Source organism: Colius striatus, chromosome 9 (assembly GCF_028858725.1).
Source record: "Colius striatus isolate bColStr4 chromosome 9, bColStr4.1.hap1, whole genome shotgun sequence".
Taxonomy (NCBI): domain Eukaryota; kingdom Metazoa; phylum Chordata; class Aves; order Coliiformes; family Coliidae; genus Colius; species Colius striatus.
In genome coordinates this window covers 11405495-11426730 of record NC_084767.1, presented here as the reverse complement: position 1 = coordinate 11426730, position 21236 = coordinate 11405495, and the positions used below count along the sequence as shown (strand labels likewise).

Sequence of the window (21236 nt, the reverse complement as noted above, 5' to 3'; positions counted from 1 at the left end):
TATAAAAGCACTCTTTCAAGTGCTGTGAACATCTATAGTGTCATTTACTAATCTCTTGGTGACAACCCTGAAATTAAGGCAAGGCTGTGCAGTGGAGCATCTAAACTGCAGGCTTAGAAGTTCAAATATGTGACCTTTGTAAAGCCAGAATTCATCAGTTATAGGCCTTGTCCATTTATAGATAATCAAAGCTTCCAATGTGTGTTAAATGCATAATTCCCAAAGGCTAACAAATGCACTTCAGTAGATGTGACTACAGTTTGGTGACTATTGACTGTAGTTTGTTAAGTATTTCATGTTGACTATCACAGTGTTTATTTTATAAAAGGCTAGGTCTATTTAAATAGGCAGCCATTGGGAAAGCAAATATTGAAGAGTTTGAAATGCATACAATTTCAGTAATGAGGAGGGGAAAACACCTCCTCAGATTTGGACAGCTACCAGAAACAATTAGATTCTGTGCAAACCTAACTTTCTTAAGATGATTCTTTTCAGAAGTGTCAGCATTTGCTTGGAACAATATGCATCAGACAACCATATTCTATATTCTTGGAGATAACAAACAGACCTGGTTGGTTCCTTTAGGAAAGAGCAAGGCCTTATACCAATGTCCAACCTGGTTGGTTCCTTCAGGAAAGAGCAAGCCCTTATACCAGGTAAGATGCATTTTAAAAAGCTTTTTCTTCCACATGCTTTGTTCCAACTGTAAAAGCTGACCTTTGGGGTTAACAAGACATACACACCGCTTGCCCCAGATATGGGAGGCAGAGAACTGCACAGGCAACACAGCTGATGCATGCAGGGTCTGATGTGGCAGTGGGGATCACTGAAGTCCACCCCAGGATGACAAAAGGCCTCCTAGATAGTATCTAATGTTTTATGCTCAGGAGTCTATCATCACCTATTTAATAGCAGTTACTTAGAAGTGATAGAAGAGGTAATCCAGTCCTGCTCTTCACACTCTCTTCACCTGTTCCCTCAAAACTCCCCTCCTGCTGAGGCAGGTACAGATGAACATCTCTCTCTTCCTTTCCATTGGTTTTAAAGGGACCAATATATATGGGGAAACCTGAACAAACTCCAAATCATCCTGAGACAATATCTTACTCTCACAACACATCATTTGACCAGTGTTTTTCAGTAGGTTTTCCATTAGCTCCTCGTTACCAACAACAGCTTATGTGCATGTGTTAGATGTGAAATTCCTGTTGCTTTAAAAAAAAGAGTAAATTACAAGAACTGACAGTGCACTGTAGTCTTCAGGGGTTCATCCAAGTATCTAGCTGTTGACATTTAAAACATCAGGGCTGTCAAAATGGAAGAGTGCTCAAATAAACTTCATTTCCTTGTTTCCATTAAAAAGTTATTAATTAAGAGGTAGACTCAGCCAGGTTCAAACTCTTCATGCACAGCCAGCTTCTTCTCATCCTACTCTATGGAGAACTCTTTTTTTTTTTTTTGCATATTTATATTCTACTCAGGCAAAAATAATATATCTATAATTCATCTTACAGCATGCACAGAAGCAGCAGTAGCATCTTCACAAGACATCCTCCTGCAATGTAGTCTGGCTAAGAGGAGACTGCAAGGGGATCTCATTAATATTTACAAATATCTAACTGGTGGGTGTTAGGAGGATGGGGCAGCACTTTTTTCTGTTTTATCTACTGACAGGACAAGGGGTGATGGGATGAAGCTGGAACACAAAAAGTTGCATTTAAACACAAGGAGAAACTCTTTCACTGTGAGGTGAGGGAGCCCTGGCCCAGGCTGCCCAAAGAGGGTGTGGAGGCTCCCTCTCAGGAGGTTTCCAGCCCCACCTGGACACGTTCCTGTATGACCTGATCTAGGTGAGATCTGCTTCTGCAGTGGGATTGGACTGAATGATCTCTAAAGGTCCCTTCCAACCCCCACCATTCTATGATTCTATGAATGTGAATCTGCACAGTAAATCACTGAAGCTTCAACAACTTACTGTCTTGCAGGTCACTAGAATAACCCTGGCCAAATTAAATTAGAGCTAATATGACAGAAGGATCCCATCCTTTGTCATGTATTTTAAAATGTCTAAATCTTGATGTCTACCCTGCATTTCATTCTCTACATCCCCTATGGAAAAAGTCAAGTTCTGTGATAAGCCCATAAACAGACCCTAAGACCAGAACACAAACTAAGCAAGATCAGTTGCTCAACTTATTAGGGTACATCTCATGTTCTTATGCTCTTCATTACCTGGGGACACAGGGCTTCAAGCTGGCTGGCTGACATGCGAACCAACTTCACACCTTCTTCATTGTTGGAGATGGAACAGGCCAAATTGGCAACCTGTGTCAGAGGTGGGAGAAAGCAAAAACACCATTGTTAGAACTGGGTTTTGTTTCCATCTGTAGGAAACTTTTACCCGCCCCCAGTAGTGACTAGTAATCCAGCATGAAATACAAAGTGTCTGCATTTGCTCAGTTGTAACCAATTCTGAAACTACTAATGACATGTGATCCTTCTCTGGCCATAAAACACATCAGATCACAAAACCATAGTCACTTCAAGAGGGCACACAGATCACTCTTAACCACTGATTAGGTAAGTTCTCTCCAGTAAAAGGTAGGAGAGCACCATCGGCAGCACTTGCAGGTAAAAAGCTCATTCCCACTGGAGTGAGACAGCAACGACCACACGGAAGAGGCCAACTCCCATGCATCTGAGCATTAAGTATTTTGATGTCCATAAGCACTGGGCTGCTCCCTTTTTCTTGCAACATTTCTATATCCTATTACATGACAACCCTGAAGAACTTGGAGGCTCCCCACGCAATTGAGCTCTGCAAGCAATGCAGTGTTGTGGTAAAGCTCAAGCTGTTGGGCTGGCATTGCACAGAGCACAGCTCTGCGATAGGGACAGGGACATGGGCTTCAGCAACTTCATGTACTTCTCACGCAGTCACAGACTGCACCGTCAGGCAGCTCTTCCTCCAGTCCTCCATTTATGCCATGATTCATCAAATAAACCCATTTGCTTGTACAGGTATCTTGAAGACACATCCACAACTCTCCAAAATTTGAATAGCACCTCAGGATGCTGAAAACTTCACTCCAAAACCTTGACCTGCTTAACTAGGTCATGTTGAAACAGAGGCTCTTTTGTAAACACCTGCCTGTTAAAAGCACACAGGAAGGGGACAGCACAGCATTTTTTGGTAATTGAAGATCCTCCTCATATCAGAGCTACCCTCAGGGGAATGAAGCCTGAAGTAAGTTACATTTCTTAGTTGACAGGTGAATGACAAGCATGTTATTCTGAGCCATTTGAACACAGAAAGCTGTAAAAATAGCACGAAGTGAACCGAGATGAACACCAAGTACTGTCCTCTCAGAGACAGAGCAACTGCAAAGCTCCTCAGGAAACGTTCTATAAAAGCATCATCCCAAGGCAGCGGGTGCTCAGGAATACCAGTGAACTAGGTTTCTCCATATACTCTTCCATAGAAGCTAGGGAAATTCCATTCTCTCTTTAATTAAGCTATTCTATGCATTCATATCTAACTCATTTTGTAGTATCTGCAGCTCCGTCACATGCTTTTCCCTCACCTCAAGCCATTCCCTGACTACAGATGTTCCCACACAGAATACATTACTGTCCCACAAACCATCAACCACATGCCAACGTACTTGAACGGTGGTTTTCATCAATCCCCTCATTAATTTAGGGACCAAAAATTATGATCCTGTTGCAAAGTGCTCAGCAGCTTCCTCCCTCCAAGTTCCAAAGGATAAAAATCAATGTGTTGTCAGGAAGAGAGGTATTTTTCCAACACTGAACAACCAAGTAAGATGCAACAGCATATATTTGGATGGAAGCAAACTGAAGTTGAAAGACTCCAGAGCAGCAGCAGCGAGACACGGAAAACTCTGCCAGCTTTCAGCAATATTAGTGTCTTGCTGCTCAGTTTTCTCTCCCACTAGTCTTTGTGGACAGGATGTAGATGTTAGGAGGTGGTGTTGCAGTAAGTCTTCAGTTCACTGCAAGGTCATGCAGCTTGCACCCAGCTCAGCCAAGCCTTTTTTCTCCCTCCTTTCTGTTACCACATTGGCTGCAGTCTCCAGCTCAGCTCCTCTCTGCATGGCTCTACCTCCCAACAGCTGTACTCTCTGTAGCACCCTATCAGAAAGGGATTTTATCTGAACACAGGGGTTTTTTTTTTTTCCCCTGTAGATTTGCCACGTCTTAAATCCCCCATTCCCAGCAAGCTGGAGTGTATTCTGCTTTTGTTTAGAGGCTCAAAAGAATCAAAGGACAATAAGATGCCATGATTTAAAAGTCAAATAAAGATTTTGCTGTTGTTTTAAGCATAGGTCATATTTCTGAGAAACACCACTTTGCCAATATTCTTTATGGCCTATATTTCTACGTCATTCCTGCCTCCGCAGCGGCACTTACAATCTCTAGGAGCGACAACGCCACAAAGCTCTATTGAGTAGGGGCTGAATAAAAGCGACATTGAAGCACTACAAAATCAGCCTCTCCGATATCTGGAGATGTTGCGCTCTCTCTCAAGCCAAGTGTGATGAATCAAGCGCACAGAAACCCCGCTCTGTCTGAACACAGAGAGGCACAGAAGTTTATAACCCAGTGTCCCCGCCACGGTATGATGAAGTTTTTGCTTTTTTGCACAGTCATTTTTGAACAGTCATTTTTCTTCTGAATACCTCACTGATGGCGATTCTTCTTTAGAAATCACCCGACTGGGACTGCCAACCTTTATGAAAGAAGCGTGTGTGCTTCCCTGACTGAGGGTCTTTGGCACTTCGAGACAATCCAACTGTTGGCTGCCACATCCCATCCTACTGCTGCATATCCAAATCTCAACACTTCAGCACGTTCGGCCAAAAGAAAGCGATTCGCTCTGGCAGATTAGCTTCCCTGTCAGATTAGCACACAAACTTCCCATCAAACTATCTGCTGAACATCAGAGCAGAGCAGGGATGTGGCAGCAGTAGAGATGACTTCTGAGTGATGGAGATACAGCTGTAAATCGCCAGCAATGCAACAGCTCAAGAGGGACAGGGAAGTTCTGGAGAGAATCCAGCGCAGGGCTACCAAGATGATCAGGGGACTGGAACATCTTTCATATGAGGAAAGGCTGCGGGAACTGGGGCTGTTTAGTCTGGAGAAGAGGAGACTGAAGGGAGATGTTATTAACATTTATAAATATCTAAAGGGTGGGTGTCAGGAGGTTGGGACATCCCTTTTTTCTATAGTAGCTCGCAACAGGACAAGGGGTGATGGGATGAAGCTGGAACACAAAAAGTTCCACTTAAATATAAGAAAAAACTCTGTCACTGTGAGGTGAGGGAGCCCTGGCACAGGCTGCCCAGAGGGGTTGTGGAGGCTCCTTCCTTGGAGATCTTCAAGCCCTGCCTGGACACATTCCTGTGCGACCTAATCTAGGTGAACCTGCTTCTGCAGGGGGGTTGGACTGGATGATCTCTAAAGGTCCCTTCCAACCCCTACCATTCTAAGATTTACTACATCCATGGGAAGGCTCTGTCAAACTATTGGGAAACACTCACAAGCCCCTTAAAATCTGAACTTTAAGAACAGCTACGACAACTAATTAATGAAATTGTAAACGACATTACAACAAGGTATTCTGAATTGTTGCCAATGATCAGCTGTTGTACAGTGTGATTTCTAAGATTTCAGGCACTGGTAGAGGTGGAAGGTTGTATGATTAAGGAACTGAATTTCAAAAGTACCTGAAAGAATCCTTGAGCAACAAGTCCTATGTGGTGTTTGACACATAACTTTCAACTCACTGTCTGCAGAGAGCATTGGGTACTGCCAGCCAGTTATTTGATATGTACACAGAATCCAAGGGATTCTGCAGTTGATATGAAGATCAATTACAGTCAAATTTGTTTTAAAGCACGCAGAGCACTTGGAAATCATACATTTCTAAAACTTGCAAATAAAATGCAGCACCTCAAGGAAAGAAAAATTCCCCTTAAATCAAACGTAAATGAAACAGTTTCTCCATATCTCCAACAATGTGGTTGACTGACATGGTAAATGGTCAGACTTGATTTAGAAAGAACACTTGTGCTTGAGAGCAAAATAGCAATTGAATTCCTGCTGCATTTGTTCATTCTAACCATTCAATATCATCAAGTCCCTTTACATAAGCACTACTGGCACAGGCATCAAAGGAGACAAAAAAACTGCAAATAATGTAATCAGCCATAACGAGCAATCTCTTGAAACAAAGTTAAAAATACATTGGGAATGAAGGCAGAGCAGAGAAATGAGACTGACGTGGTTCACAGATACCTCTTGCAGTGCTGATGGACCAGTTTAAAAGCGTCTTCTTGCTGCAACACCAAGGCTCTCTTAGTTCACAGTTTACAGCCATGTCCCAGAGATGGCTTCGTGTGCCCCAAAGGGCAGGATGGACCCAGAGCAGCTGCTGAAGTTCAGATGAATGAGCTTAAATCCACTCCCGGTGCCAAACACACCGAGTGTCAGCAAGAAGTGGCCAGACACAACCACTCCTACCAGCTGAACTAAGGAACAGGTGCCAAAGGAAAACTCAAAGCTGGACAAACCCATCTGGAAAATGGGTTTCACACACAGTTGTTGGAACTCAAATCTGATTGCTATTAATGATGACATCAGAACACTGCAAGATGAGGTGATGCCTTTGGAGGAGGCACTAAGGCAGTATTTCACTGGGCCCTTCTGGAGGCAGGCACTATCTCAGTGGAAGGGGTCAATGGGTCACCCGTCACAGAGCGACTCCATCTCAAATCCCAGTTACTTTGGTTTTTCAGAATTCACCAATTTTAAGTCAGGAAAAATCTTGACATTCCTACAGCAGGTTGTTCCTCCATTAGCAAACCTTTGTAAGTCTGTGCCTGTGTTGTCAGCTGTTGTAGACAACTCCCTTCTCTGCCAATTGCCAATTTTTATCTTTTTCACCTCAAATGCTTTTTTCTTTTCTTTTTAAACTTGAAATTTGCTCAGATAATGACTAAAGTGCCATGTTCTCCAGCAATTCAAAGACTACAGCAGCCTCAACTACAGTTTGGGGTCATTGCTAAGCTGCTTAAATCACACTGTTGAAAATAATCAAAAAATATTGCTACGGCTTTGTACTTGTTCGAATTTCTTTGGCACTGACACCCTAGCTTAGGTAGAAGGGTTACTTCACATGGAACTGTTTATTATTAAAGGACTGACAAATTGCTTTTTTCAGTACCAGATAAAAAAAAATGCAAGAGAAAAAATAACTATAATCTCTAACACATTAAATCTTCATTCTCAAGGATTTCAAAGGCTGAAAGTTTGTATTAAAGTCTTTGCTTTGTGCACCTGGATCGTCTTCAGAGAAGACACACCGAGTTGTTCCTGCTTGTTTACAAGTCCTGTTTTCAGGACAGCTCCTTCAGAAGTCAAGTGTGCAATCATCCAGCAATGGTGTAATCCAAAGGCGGCTCCCTAAAGTGTTTATTGTTGCATAATTTAACGTTGCCAGAGCTGCCTCTGCCACACAGCATCGTTCTAAATCAGGATTACATATCGCTAGGCGGGAGACAAATGCACACTAATTGAATTCTAAGAGTCTGACTACTCTCATTTGAAAATGTAGCCGTGAAAGCAGCCCTGCAGAAGGGTTCTCAGATTGCCTTCCGACTGAAAAACTTCTCAGTTTAATGTGAACCGGGATCCTCTCGTAACTGATGCTCACAAACCCTTGTGCAAGAATAACAAAACCATACCCATCTATACACAAGACACTTTGGGAATGTCAACAAGAGGGAAACAAAGCTTTTCAAAGGTCTTCCAGGGACTTTAATTCCTGATTAAACTTCAAAACTTTAGTTTCTTGGGTTCCATTTGCTTTTCATTTTACAGTTTCTCTGGGAATGCAAATTCTCACTTTCAAGCAGCTTAAAATCACCCATGTTAAAGGAAAAAAACCCAACAGGAAAAAGAGACTGGACGGGTAGTCATTCACCATCTTCCTCTTGAGGAGCTACTAAAGAAATTTTATCTGATACTCTCACAAAATTCAGATACAGCACATCTAATTTTCTCCCTCTCTCATATGAAGAAAACAGCCCAGATTTACTTCATGATGGTCAAAGCCCATGAAATTAATTTATCTGCAGAAACAACTGTTCTGGCAAAACTAAGTGGCAACTGGTGACTCTCAGAAGAGATGTATCAATTATGTAACTTCCCCCCCCCACCTTAGAAAAAGGTTTTTATTATTCTGTAAAACTATACATTTATTAAGTCACTTGTACACTATGCTCAACATTCAAGGCAAATGTGAGTATTTTATTGTCCCTGAGGGAGAAGACTGAATTATAGCTATGATCCTATACAAAAAGGCATTGCTAATTATGAATTAAGTAAAGCAGTTTTCACTTCTTCATTGCGTGGAGGGATGGCAGGAGGACTTTGGTTTGAGTCCAAAGAGACTCTGGTGTAAGCTACTGAGGGTCATGCTGTGACTTTATATGACTTCAGTAGTTGCAAGTGGCTGCAGCTCCACAGAAGGTATGTTTCAAGAGCTTGTTGTGGGTAACAGCATCTCAATGTATTAAGTTCAAGTAGTAAAAGTCTTTAAATAAAAGAAGCAGCACACAGAAAAACTCCAGATGTGAAGCACTGAGGGGAACAATGGACTAAAGCTGAGATAACTGCTACTGCCAGAGCTCTACAACCTCACTCAGATGAGAGCAATTTTAATTTCAAGTCTGGTTATAACACATAGAGGGGAAATTTCATCTAGATGGAACAAAACTGGCAAGCAAAATGTTTTCATGTTTGATTCAAAAGTTTTAGACAGTGAGAACATAGAGTGTCAGGGTTTTTTATTTCAATGGGCTGGCAAGTGATTGAATGAGGAAGGAGATAAGAGACAACACACTGTGTGCCTTCTGCTCTCTATAATATTGAGGCAATTGCTTAATATTTTCATGGGCAATCACCTTTCTTTTGGGATCAAACCTCAAAACCAGTACCTTTCAAGTTTTATCTGCGTGTCTAAAAATCTAGTTAAGTAACAGAGCTTTGTATTTGGCTCTAAAAGACTTATCTCCAACTACCTCTCCAGCCACTCGGTGCCATTCTAGGTACAGCTGCCCTGCAAATGCTCTGTTTGATACTGGAGAGCTCCTTCCATAGCCACAGGAGATGTCTTTCTGCCACACGGTGCAACCCTAAGTGTTGTCAAGGTTTCAGGAAGAAGGGGAAAATTTTCAAACAGCTGAGGCAGCTCAGAGTTTGTGTGCCACAAGAAACTCAACTGGGGTCCATTTACTGAGCAGTAAGTGCAGAAGGCACAGCACTTCTCTCTCCTGCAACAGGAACGTTTTTCAGCTGAAGAGGGGGGAAGAGGTGTTTGAAGGGAACTAATACATGCCCAAAGCAGTAAAGTGCTAGCAGTACAGGAATACCTTTATTTCCAGACTGGTAGATTATCCTTTCTATAGCCCTAACAGACAGCAGAGCTGGTAAAGGAATACCAGTGTATTGGGCTACGTGGGCACCGTGCCCCTCATAGATGCAGCTGTAGCAGCAGATGTAACTATTGGCACAGGAACTATTCCTTCCTCAGACAAACAAGCTAAAGTGATAAAATGTTGTTATAAGCACAGAACACATTAGTTACACAAGTCAAACTAAGCTACCATGACAGAAATCACACCGCTGGGATGTGATGTAGATCTGATCTTAAGCAACAACTTCCAGAGCAAATTCGCATCTCAGATGCTTCTTAGCAACACAAACATTGTTCTTAAAATAAAAGCATTTCCAGTAGTGATATTTGGACAGTACCTCAATAATTATCCTTATCTAAAAAAGCCTCTGTTTATCAAAGAGGAGATCATAATTCTTTCCTATCTTTGCTACTCAGAGCGTGCTGCATTATAATCTTACCAAAGGCCTCCAACTTGGTGCTGTGTAAACTAGTTTCTTGGTGATTCAGACAATGGGGTTCACGGCAAGTTTAATGGTAATTATAAGTACATTATGCTCTTGAAGAAGGAGACAAAATATTAAGAGGAATGAGCTCTCCACGGACTTCAGGCAACTCCTTGATGACACCACAGGACTAATATTCCAATATTGCTAATGACCAAGATGATGAAAATCCAGACGTGCGTTGAGGCTTTTAGTTATAGACCATGAATTAAAACATTTATGCCACATCTATAAAAGCTTTACTCAAAAAGCTACTTTAAAATGCTGTAAAATGGAATTAAGACTCAAGAATCTGGAAAATAAAACAGACCAGGATTCCCTTGCTTTTTATCTACTTCTGATGATATTATATCAACAGCACCTGTACTCAACTGCACTCAGGTTTCCTCCTCCTCAAATAAGGAAAAGGGGACAGAGTAAATACAGAGCTCTTTCTAGGGGGTAAAAGGACATTAATATAGTTTTCCAAACCCTAACCTCATTCACCTACAACCTTCATGCCCTCCACATGTCCCTTTGCCCAAGAGTTTAAAGACCAAGCCCCATACACTCAATCACCCAACGTAACGACTGCCCCTACGGCAAAGGTACGTCAGAAATGCCTCTGCTCCAGGGAGCAGCAGCTTATCAGGATGATTTTCAAAGAGAGAAATGTTTCCAAACACCTCCATCACTGTCCAGGCATGGGAGAGTTCAAATTCATCTTCAATCACTTCATCTCTGCCATCAGTTTCACTGTCAGATTACAGATTACCTTGATTCTCCCATGTGTACTTACAATGAAATCTGAACAGGAAGATTACCTTCAAGTCTCTTATTCCTCTTCCAACATGATTTTACATCTCTCCCAGCATTTTACAGACCCTTTCATACATAATTTGATGTAGCATCAGAAGATTAGCCTCAAAAAAAACCCCTCACAAGAACAAAAGGTATCCTATTAAGGTCACTTCCCTTTACTTATGTATGATGTATTAAATTTATATATCCAGTTTGCCTGGGAAGTGGAAGAACCCTTTTTTCTGCTGAGGTTTGTCTTCTTTACTGATTAGGAATGGAAGGGAAGCATGTTCCACGAGTAGAATTTAATTTATTTATGAATTAGTTGACTAATAAAATAAACTCCCAAGGAAAGTGCATCGCTTTTTGAAGAGTGTCAGACTTTGGAGGGCACATTAGAGTTATATTGGTCATTTACTGAAGACATTTGTTTTAAATCGCTGCCAAGGTTATCTACAGACAAATCACAGAAAACGTGCTTGTTCTTTGGAAGAGACATTTTCCTCTCCATCTTTAAACAGGAAATTAGTCTCAAGCTGGTGTAACTCTGCCTCTCTTCTGCAGACCATAGCACAAGGGCATTTCCACTGTAATACACAATTACCTTAAAAATAAAAGCAAGCAAAAGATAGACTTGAATTTGCAGGTTGGTTTTCCTCCCCTATAAATTACCTTACAGAACAGCAAAAGCAGGTGCTCAGGGAGCACAGTAATGACTGACAGTGTGACCCCAGCTTGGAAAATGCCAAGTTTTGAGAGATTAATATACCTAAAGTTCAGAAAAACATCCCAAGTCAATCTTTGATCTGGGTGTGCAGCGTGGTGCCTGTCTGCACTTCTCACCCCAGATACACCACCTCTGTCTTCCAGCTCTGACACGGACCTCTGACGGCAAGCATGAAGAAAAAATATTTACAGGATGAGCAAAGTCAATGCACTTCCATCTCTAAAGATGTTAGTTCTTTAAGCTTTGGAAATCAGGTAGCTAACAGATACAAAGCACGGTCCCGTGAGACCAGATTTATTTCTGGATCTGTTGGATATTTCCATTCCATGCTTCACTTGTAATAGATCTGTAAGATACACAAACACCACGTGAGTACCTTTACCCCAAAGGTAACCAGCTCTACCCAAGTATACAGGCAAGCTTCAGTTTTTTCCAAACCCTTGCTGGGTCTGAAGCCCCAGAGCTAGCTATTATTTTAAACCCAAGCTATGTTTTACCCACTTTGGATCTTTTAAAAGCCTTTCACATGTGAAGAAAAAAGAAACCTGCAGCTGTTAAGACTCTGTTGAGAATATATAGGCTGCAACTATGGGGAAATCAGGATAAATTGCAAGACAAATGTTGCAAGTGCACAAGGCTTCGGGAGAGTAGTATTTTTAGACTGAGGTTTGAAGAATTACTCTAGGACATCAGGCTAGACAGTTAGGGCAACAGAAGGGGAGAATGTCAGAGTGAAAGGCTACAGATAGCTTATGGAGTTGAAAGTGCCCAAATGTGATTCTTTCCAAGCAAATAAATTTGCAGTCTGCATCTGTTCATGGGTTTTCACAGAAGATGAGAAAATCATCTCTCCATATGCAAAGTACAACCCAGTGCATTAAAAAAAGGCACAGAGCAGTCTTTTCAGATAAATTAAAGCAATTGGAAAAAAACCATGATGCTTATGAAACATCATTGAGAGCTTTTGCCTGCCTGGTCTTAGCAGCTTCTCTGAGGAGACTTGCAAATAAAACTGAAGTTGAGAAAAACATTTGACACAGGGGTAACCAGGTTCCTGAACAAGATAAAGATTATTTGCTGCTTTTAAGGAATTCCAAACACTCGCTTTCCAATCCAGCAGGCAAATAGCTACTGTGAGAATTTAAGTTGGACTCTGTTGTTATCTGCCTTTTACCTATATAATTTCTTTAGGCCTGAAAAAAGTTTCCATTAAAACTACCCCATGTAAATCAGTGACAAATTGTCAATCTTACTTTTATTCTTCTAAAGCATTCAATAGTGTAGCACTAACATTTCTTCCTCCTAACAATTTTTTTTCAGAGAATAGCCAGGAGTGTCACTGCAGTGACTATAGGGAGCAATACAAAGGCAACTCCTGCACAAACACACCTCAAAGACTGGGAGGAACAAAAAGTCAGCGTGGTGCCAAGTGATATCATTAGCACCAAGCTGCAGGACAGCCTAGTTTCCTCTAGGGAGGAACTTGAAATCTGAAGGTACCAATGCTAAACTGCCTTTCCTCAAGAGCAAAGTTACACGTTGGAGAGCCAAGGCTGCTGTCCCTAGCATCTTAAAAAACATTGGAACTCAAGTGTGTGCTTCACAATCTGTAAATCAGGAAGATTTTCAGAGTTCACAAGTGAATTTAACTTTTTCTTACACTGGTTCTCAAAATGCAGCCTGTTACTCCTGTGTGCTGAATTTAAATCAGCTTCTCAATTCCTGAATTAAACTCCTTTAACAAAATTCAGGCAGAGTGCTAGCTAGTTAATGGACTGTTAGCTCAGAGCCATTTTGAAAGCTATCTGTGAAATGTATGATTCAACTGAATAACATTCATTTTACTACTTCACTGCTACTCAGTTTTCAGAAGGCAGGATAAGGGGGTTACCATTTAACTAGGTGAGAAACAAACTAGATGGGCTTTGGTATGGTTTCTCTAGAAGACACAGACCCAGAAGGCAAATCTTTTGGTCAAATTTGTCTGTCTGGACTTTAGGAACCATAAAGCAGACATCCCTCTTGCCAAGAAGGGAATGTTTCAAACTAAAATTACCCAAATTACGTGCTTGCATCTCTTTATGGCTACTTGGAGGGCTTGTAAACACCTCAGCACTGCAGGAGCAAGAACTCCCCATGCTCAGAACCAGCACTGCCATTGCTCCTATGCAGGCAATGGCTGCAACAGTTTAGTATCCAAAAAAAAAGGAACAAATTTATCTAGCAACCACAGTCCCAGACAAATCCAAGGTGTAAAATCTGGCAGTAATTCTGATGGAGACCTCCCAAGTTCTCTAGTGCAGAGTAGGTCTCTTAGGTGCTTTTCTTCTCATTACTCAGCACTGAAAGAAAGGGCATGTTCTCTTCTACATCTACAACACAGGAGCCTGTCAATCAGAGTGTGATACACAACACAGCTCCATCCTGCGCTGCAGCTGTTTTGTCACATTTGATGTCCTGAGTCACTCAGCAGCATTTCTGAGGGTAGTTATAAGCTCCCCAGCACACTTATCTTCAACTGAGAGCAGGTGGAAGCAATCCCTTCTCATCTCACCAAGTGGAACATCTATTCTGCTCTCATCCAATCTTTTATTATTTCTCCAGAAACCTGCTGTTGAGATTTCTGCCCACGAGCAGAATCATGTGGGAACTTGCAAACATCCTTCTCCATTTTGGCAGCAACACAGCGAGATGTTGTAAGAGAAACTTACCTCAACCTATCTTCTTTCACAGTAAATTTGACATTGCCTATGACTCCACAGTGGCTCTCCGGCCCCTCGAGACCTGGGCTCTGCAGAAGCACTATTCCCCTCTGTCAAAGCTAAGTGTGTATATTAATCTATCTGCACTTATGGAAGAGGTTTATAAGCCATCTAGATCACACTACTCTATAGCTATAGTTACATTTTAGAGAGCAAAAGCAATAAGCAGCCTTCAAAAAGTTGTTGCAGCAGCATATCATTTTAGCAGAACCTTTTGATGCCAGTCAGAAATACTGTTGAATGGATACTTTCAGGGGAATAATCTGTCTAAAGACAAGACTGTTTGGCTGAATAGAGCTTCTGTAAAACTCATCTGTAGCTTGGCATTTTGCACACAAGGTAAGGTCAGTAAAAATCACTCTTCCATGCTAGTGAGGACAGTCACTCGTTGCTTTTCAGACAGCACACGTTTTCTGAAGGAGCAGGGAATAAGGGCTCACCTAATGAGGGTGGGAGAGAAGCTTGCAGGCAGAGCAGTGCAACTGCTTCTTTGCAATGATGCTGATAATTTCTGCATGTAGACACCATACTTCCACTGAAGAGGTGGCAGAACTATTGCAAGATAGGCACTGCTATCGTTACACCAGTCAACTTCTCCTGTAAACAAGCCCTAAAAATGATCTTCTAGATAAATTAGGCTTGTGACACAAAGAAGGAAGGATTTGGACAAAACCCGCTTCAAAGCACTCCCACCACTGCACGTGGAGCGGCTGTATCCTGCTGCCAAGGCAAGGTACAGTGGCACTGTCTTCTGCCTACTGTTTGTTGAACAACATTAGCCATTTAAAATTCAGAGTAACTCTGAAACTATAGGAAGATGGCTTTTACACTGAAATGTAGCAGGCCAACAGTGAGGAAATGATACCTTCAAAGACCTTCAAAGAATTACAAGATTTTCACTGCTCAGGCAGCAACTCTGAAGAGCTGGACTAGCTTGAGGCACCCCAGACGAAGAGGCAGTCACTCACCACGCTCAGAGCCCCCAGGGCTTTCAAAAAAAGGTGAGAAAAAGACATTGAGCAAGAGTCAGAAACTACTTTTACTGATGTTTGATAAGTTTTGTTCTTCAGTAATTTAAATCTGTCAAGTTGTGTGAAAGTATTCCCCAATGAGCCTAGCAGACACATGGACTCAATTATCAAGCACAGTGACATTGAGAGAGCACAAAAAAACCACATTAACCAATCTCTGACTGTTCCCAGGCAGCTGCTGAGGTCAAGCACACAGGCTGGTTGATGCCTCAGAGCATACTGAAGTACACAGGAGGAGTCTCTGAAGTTTATTCCTAGCGGCATGTTTCTTCAACAGTACCTACAGATGTGTGTTCCTTGCCATTTAACATCAACAAGCACAAAGCCCTCATGTGAAAACAATGGCAAGAGGACAAGGTTCCTGAGCTGTCTCCATGAATCCAGGGTATGACCTTATGTTGCTCTTTATAAACATACTACCACTTGGAAAACTGTCACCTTTAACAGCAGGCTAATGACCTGTAACAGGTTTTTAGTTAAGACAAGTGGATCCCATTTAAATCCCAGGGATTACCCTTAGTCTTCAGTAACACCAGTTGAAGAGCCCTTGGGTTTTTATCAGAAAAAGGTAGCAGGGATCAGTTTTGTTGTGAGAGCTGTTTGTTTGTCTACTGTTTGCTCTTTAAACACACACAAGCAGCTTTTTATTCTGAAAGTCTTCACGCAGAGTCCTGTTTATATTCACTGGTATTTTACTGAAAACATAAACACTTCAGGCTTCAAGCCAAGGGTCAAATTGTCCAGTAGAACACTCATGCCATGCTCTCTCTTACTCCTTATCATCATCTCCAATGAACAAATCCAGTAAAGGTAACAACACAATATGCACACGTTGTATAATAGCTAAAACCTCATGGGCTAAGTTGCAGCTTTTTGACAAGCTCACATTTTTTAATCATTTAAACATGAAACTGAATTTAAATGCACTAAAATCAAATGTAAAAAGCAGATTTATTACAGATTTTCCTATTTGTTTCAACCCAACAGAAAATGGTGCTTTGCCTTGACTTTAATTTAACTAGTGATGATTTGATTTTAATTTGTGCCACCTTACCTCAATCAATTTGTTGGCATGTTCACGGAAAACCTGGGCGTATTCTTTAACTTCCTTTTCGTTCCCATTCTTGGCAGCTTCAATCAATACTAAAAGTGGAACATTTGTTTCCAGAAAAGAGTCTGATACATGGTCCATAACAGCTTTTCGGAGCTAAAATAAAAAGAAAGGCAGTTATTTTTCAGTAGTGTTCCACTGCTGCTTTCCTTTCACTCTATTAATACATAAAGCTTCAAGTGCTTCTGTGGTTGATCCCTTTTCCTTTGTGTGACCAAGGCTCTCCCTTGCACTAAGTCTTGCCTATACACTTTAGGCTTCAATTTAAATGAAATCTCTTTTAAAAAATGGATTAGTTCTATAAGTGCAAGTCACCAGTTTGGCCACAAATATTGATTTAGCAGCTCATATTGGTTTTGTCTGAGTAAATGTGCTGCTTTCCCTCAGCTGATTAAACAACATGCTGATTTAACTTTTCTATTTTTCTACTAGAATAAAAATATTTTTCAACAAAATTGAGCCATATTCACATTTACTTGACAAAGGGAATATATTGCTTTAAAAACCAAACAGACAGAAGAGTGATGTTACATAAATACAAAGAGAACTGGCTCTGAGACGAATATCAACTGAATTATAAAACATACCTGATCATCTTCAAAATCCCTACAATGGGAGTTGAGGCTTTTTCTCTTTAAATCTGTCTTGCCATAAGGATGATTAAGAATCCAACATCTTTATTACACAGTTAACAGGGGATTACATTTTCATCCCATGCCTCCCTGTGAACCAGTCACGGGAAGCTTCTAGCTTTTAATTCACTAAATACAAGCAGCCAAGCCTCCTGCTCACTAGAAACAACTCAACAGAGACCTTATTCTCAAGAGGGCTGACAAGAAGAAACACACTCCTTTGTCTCAGCAGAGATCAGCTGTGTGTATTAATTACCTGTCTGCGCAAGTCTCTGGTCTTTTTGGTCATTTTATCAATGGCAGAGTTCAGCGCATCACTTCTTTCTTTGCGCCCAGCCTGAAAAACAAGAGGCAAAGACGTAAGCAGGTATTCAGGGTCTCAGAGGAAACCCAGCATTACTCATTCCAAGTGCATTGTCAACTTCTTTAGGATTGTTTTTATTTTTAAAAGTAATTATGCACACCAGAAATAATGTCCCCACCTCCCCCACACAGCACTCTCTTCCTGGTGTGGGCAGCACAGGCACATCTGACATCACCTGATTTTACCTTTAACACTCTTCAGCTCTCTTCAACATCACCCGATTTCATAAACTATACATCTTCTTGCTCCTAATTAGCTGAAGACCATATTCAACCTCAGATTTCTCTTTCTGCTGGTTGTCAGCCACCCCCTGGCTGCCACTGCACCGAGGCCAGGATGGCCCTGCTTCAGCCCTCAACCTTCTACAGCCTCAGCTGGGGAGATGGCCCGAGGCCAGTGCATGGATGGAGGCAAACACCTCACAAGCTGCCCTCAGCCTGTGGGTATGAACACCATGCATGCAGCCCACAGTGCTGTGCATTGAGGCAACAGTGCTCCCTTACACACCTTCTGACCCAACTGACACAGAAATCAAAAATCTATGATCTTAAAGGTAAAATCCTTACAAAACATTTGTTTTGGGGAAAATCCAACATCCAGTATCCATGCCCACCCACTGAGAGCTGGATTTCACCAAGGTCTGACACAGTGCGTTCTGCATTAGCCCTGTTATTAGAGAGGGCAAAGGACCAAAAAGCAGCTGCAGCAGCTTCCTTCATTTTAAGTAGACACTGGGACAAAAAATTCCAAATTTGTATCAAATTGGGAGCATTCTATAAAGCAATGGTGGTGGTTTGCTTTGGCCAGAGTTTTCTGTGTATAATATAGCTTATACTGGAGTTTTGAAACACTTTATGCAACCACAATCCAATTTCTGAAGTTCTAAGCCACGATCAATATAATTATCCTGTTGAGAAGAAAAACCATTTAGCAGCACTAAAGCGAGGGTATGCCAGTTATCAATTCTCCAGGTGACAGGCTGGTCTGAAATACCTGGATGAGCAGCCTTGAATCTAAAACACGGGAGTCCACTCTACAGCAGGAATAAAGATTAAACAAAATCGGGGGGGAGGGAAATTAGGATGTTGTAATGTCATTATAGTTTAATGAATTCTTGAGTTGTCACCTCCCTGATCAAGTAATTCTGTTCTCATCACAAAAGGTAACTGAAAAGTGACTGAAATGAAAGCCAGAAGCTCATTGTCACCACCCCTCAGCCTTCAGTAGACCCAGCGTTGGCCTGTTGTTCACATTCAAAAATCAAAGCCGAAGGCTCTAAATAAAGTGAAGATTAATGCTACTTATTTCTTGAAGATTTTGCTGTTCCCATGCTTGGTGGATATGGAAAGCAAAATACAGTGGGGCTAGAAAGTGCAGCTTGCACTGAATGTGACCATGGTCCCAAGCTGCAGCTGTGGGTGCTGGGGTGGCAGTGCCTGTACTCTGAGTTGGGCAGTAGGCAATGCACCTAAAAACCTAAAACCTGCTGACTGGCACTGCACAACCCAAAAGCCTGCTCTGAGATAGAAGCCTGCAGTTGCAGCTGCTTGCTCCTTCTGATGCCCTCACATCAGTTTCCCCATTGCAACGTGGTCATTCTACTGAGCCCACGGCACACCCCTGTACACCTGGGGTGTTTTTTTCCAGGAATCTCTTTGGATGTAAGATACATACTCATCTATTTTGTAGCAAGCCAAACATTCAGCTGTTCCAAGAAGTGCCATTTTACCTCTCCCTGGGTGCCTCTACATTACCATTTTAAGGCGAAGCGGCAGCCACGCTGTTGAAGCGAGTCCACCCATCGCTTCCACTTTGCTGTCCCTGGCTGCACAGCCCAGCACAGTCTCGGTGCATGAGGCCCAGATGCCCCTCAGATCAGAGGAAAACCAAGAGATGGCTTCCACTAATGGACATTCTGTTCATGAGACCAGACCACAGGCAGTCCTGTGTAAAATGCCCCGAAAAGCAGCAACGCATACACGAGGGCCTAAGCAGCACCAGTTTCACCTCGTTGATCCATTCCTATGAAGCTATGCCACACATTAGCATAGAAAAAGCTGTACAATCTAAAGCCATTAGATTTTAGCAAGGCAGCTCCAGTTTATTTCCACCTTGTTGGCATTCAGAAATGTTAGTACAGAAGCTCGTCAAAAGCATTAAGAGAATTTCCTTGGGAAGGCTGCCCCATAAAACACCCTGCTGATTTAGCTGCAGTGATTTAACAGGGTAGTGCACATAGCAACTAACCCACCTCCTTCCTCAGGGCTGGGGCAGCAAGGCAGAGCAGGACAAACCTGTACCTCTGTGGCTACTGAGACCTCATTGTCCTTAACATCTTAAATCATCACGGCCAATTCTAAGCAAGGTCCTGTCCTGGAGACGAGGGTGTCAAGTTCTGCTCAGCTGAAGCCTCTCGACCTCTTTTTGCATAAAACGAAACATAAACCACCGTGGGACCAATTACACCCTGTTAGATCCAAGTGGATGCAGCTAGTGTGAGCACACGAGCAGCTGTAGAGCCTGTGGCTGCACAAACCCTCCAGGGCACATAAAACCACTGAATATCCTCCTTGACCACAACAGTCACTTTGTCGAGGCTCCCACACACGCCATGAATTTTACCCATTGGTTCCACTCTGCAGCTCAACAAGTCCTGTCTCTCTCTCTCTCTCTCAAGGAATAAATTGTGTTTTAAATGCTCCAAGTGACAGTTTACCACCTCTGGGTAATTTGTTCCAGTAACCAATTATCCTTACTATTAAAAAAACCTCATCTTTATTTGTAGTCTAAACTTTCACTGAGAAGCCAGCTAATGACCCAGCAGCACAACACATCCCAGCTATCAGCTTCTCTTATCCATAGGATTAGGAGGACTCACAATAACAAAGCCTGAATATTCAGATTACTAATAGGATTTTCAGATATTCAGCACAGAACTCTGCTGAAGGAATCACAAGCTCTATGGTCAGTAAGTAGCTAATAGATGCAGTAGATTTAACAGGGTCATGCTGACCATGTCAGTCATTTTGCAGTATGATACCACAGCTCTGTCCAGCATTGTGGCTAATAAATTTAGCCACAGTGCAAATTTGCTTTAAATTAAATCAGATCTTTATCCAAGAGGCTAGAATTGGTGCTAAGAATTGCTCATTTCCCCCACCTCTCATAGTCTCTGCTCTTCCACCACCATTGCTATCCGGCTTGGGAAGCAATACAAGCAGTCACTGTCACATCCCTGCTGTTCCAGCTCACACAGCTATCCTCACTAGAGCTGGTTTTAATAGCTCAAAGCAAAGAAAGGGGATTTGTATACAGGGAGGGAATGGGAATCACCATCTCTGTCACAAAGCATTCCCTTTGTAGGCCTGCCAGCAGAATTAAAACAAACAAAAAAACCCTGAATCAAGTTTTTCCCAGAGCTACTGATGTTAAATATAATTGATTCATAAAGGTGGCAGAGAGTGGTAGTGGTGGTGCATGAATGTTGTCTTAAAGCCATCAGGATTAACAGTGTGCATGTTACAGTCAGTTACTCACAAAGCCAGGTAGTTACAGCTAAATATCAGAAACTTCCATTGTTAATCTCAATGGGTCACCATCAGTTTAGGTTAAGCTTAGACCACAGAACTATTGAGAGAAACAGTGCCTCCTGTCCAGCACCAGTCCTCGCAGTACACCCACTCCTGCAGATCCTGGCATTCCTCCTCCTCAAAGCAGCACCCAGATGTGAGCCAGCTGTGCCACCGCTGTGTGAGTCAGAGCCACCACTGCCCTACCTGCCACTCAGTATGCAATTACCTAAGAAAGACAGCTCACACAGAAGTTTCTGCTTCAGGTAA

At 42.1% G+C, this 21236-nt stretch overlaps 1 protein-coding gene across 1 annotated transcript in view; it reads right to left on the bottom strand.

Annotated features, from left to right (window-relative positions):
* Nucleotides 1–21236, bottom strand: part of CTNNA1 (catenin alpha 1) — a 117447-nt gene that overhangs the window by 31104 nt on the left and 65107 nt on the right. The window contains exons 8-10 of the mRNA XM_062001939.1: nucleotides 17290–17370; nucleotides 16345–16497; nucleotides 2233–2325 (exon numbers count right to left, since the gene is read on the bottom strand). Of these exons, the coding sequence (XP_061857923.1) occupies nucleotides 2233–2325; nucleotides 16345–16497; nucleotides 17290–17370 (327 nt within the window). The remainder of the gene's footprint in view (nucleotides 1–2232; nucleotides 2326–16344; nucleotides 16498–17289; nucleotides 17371–21236) is intronic.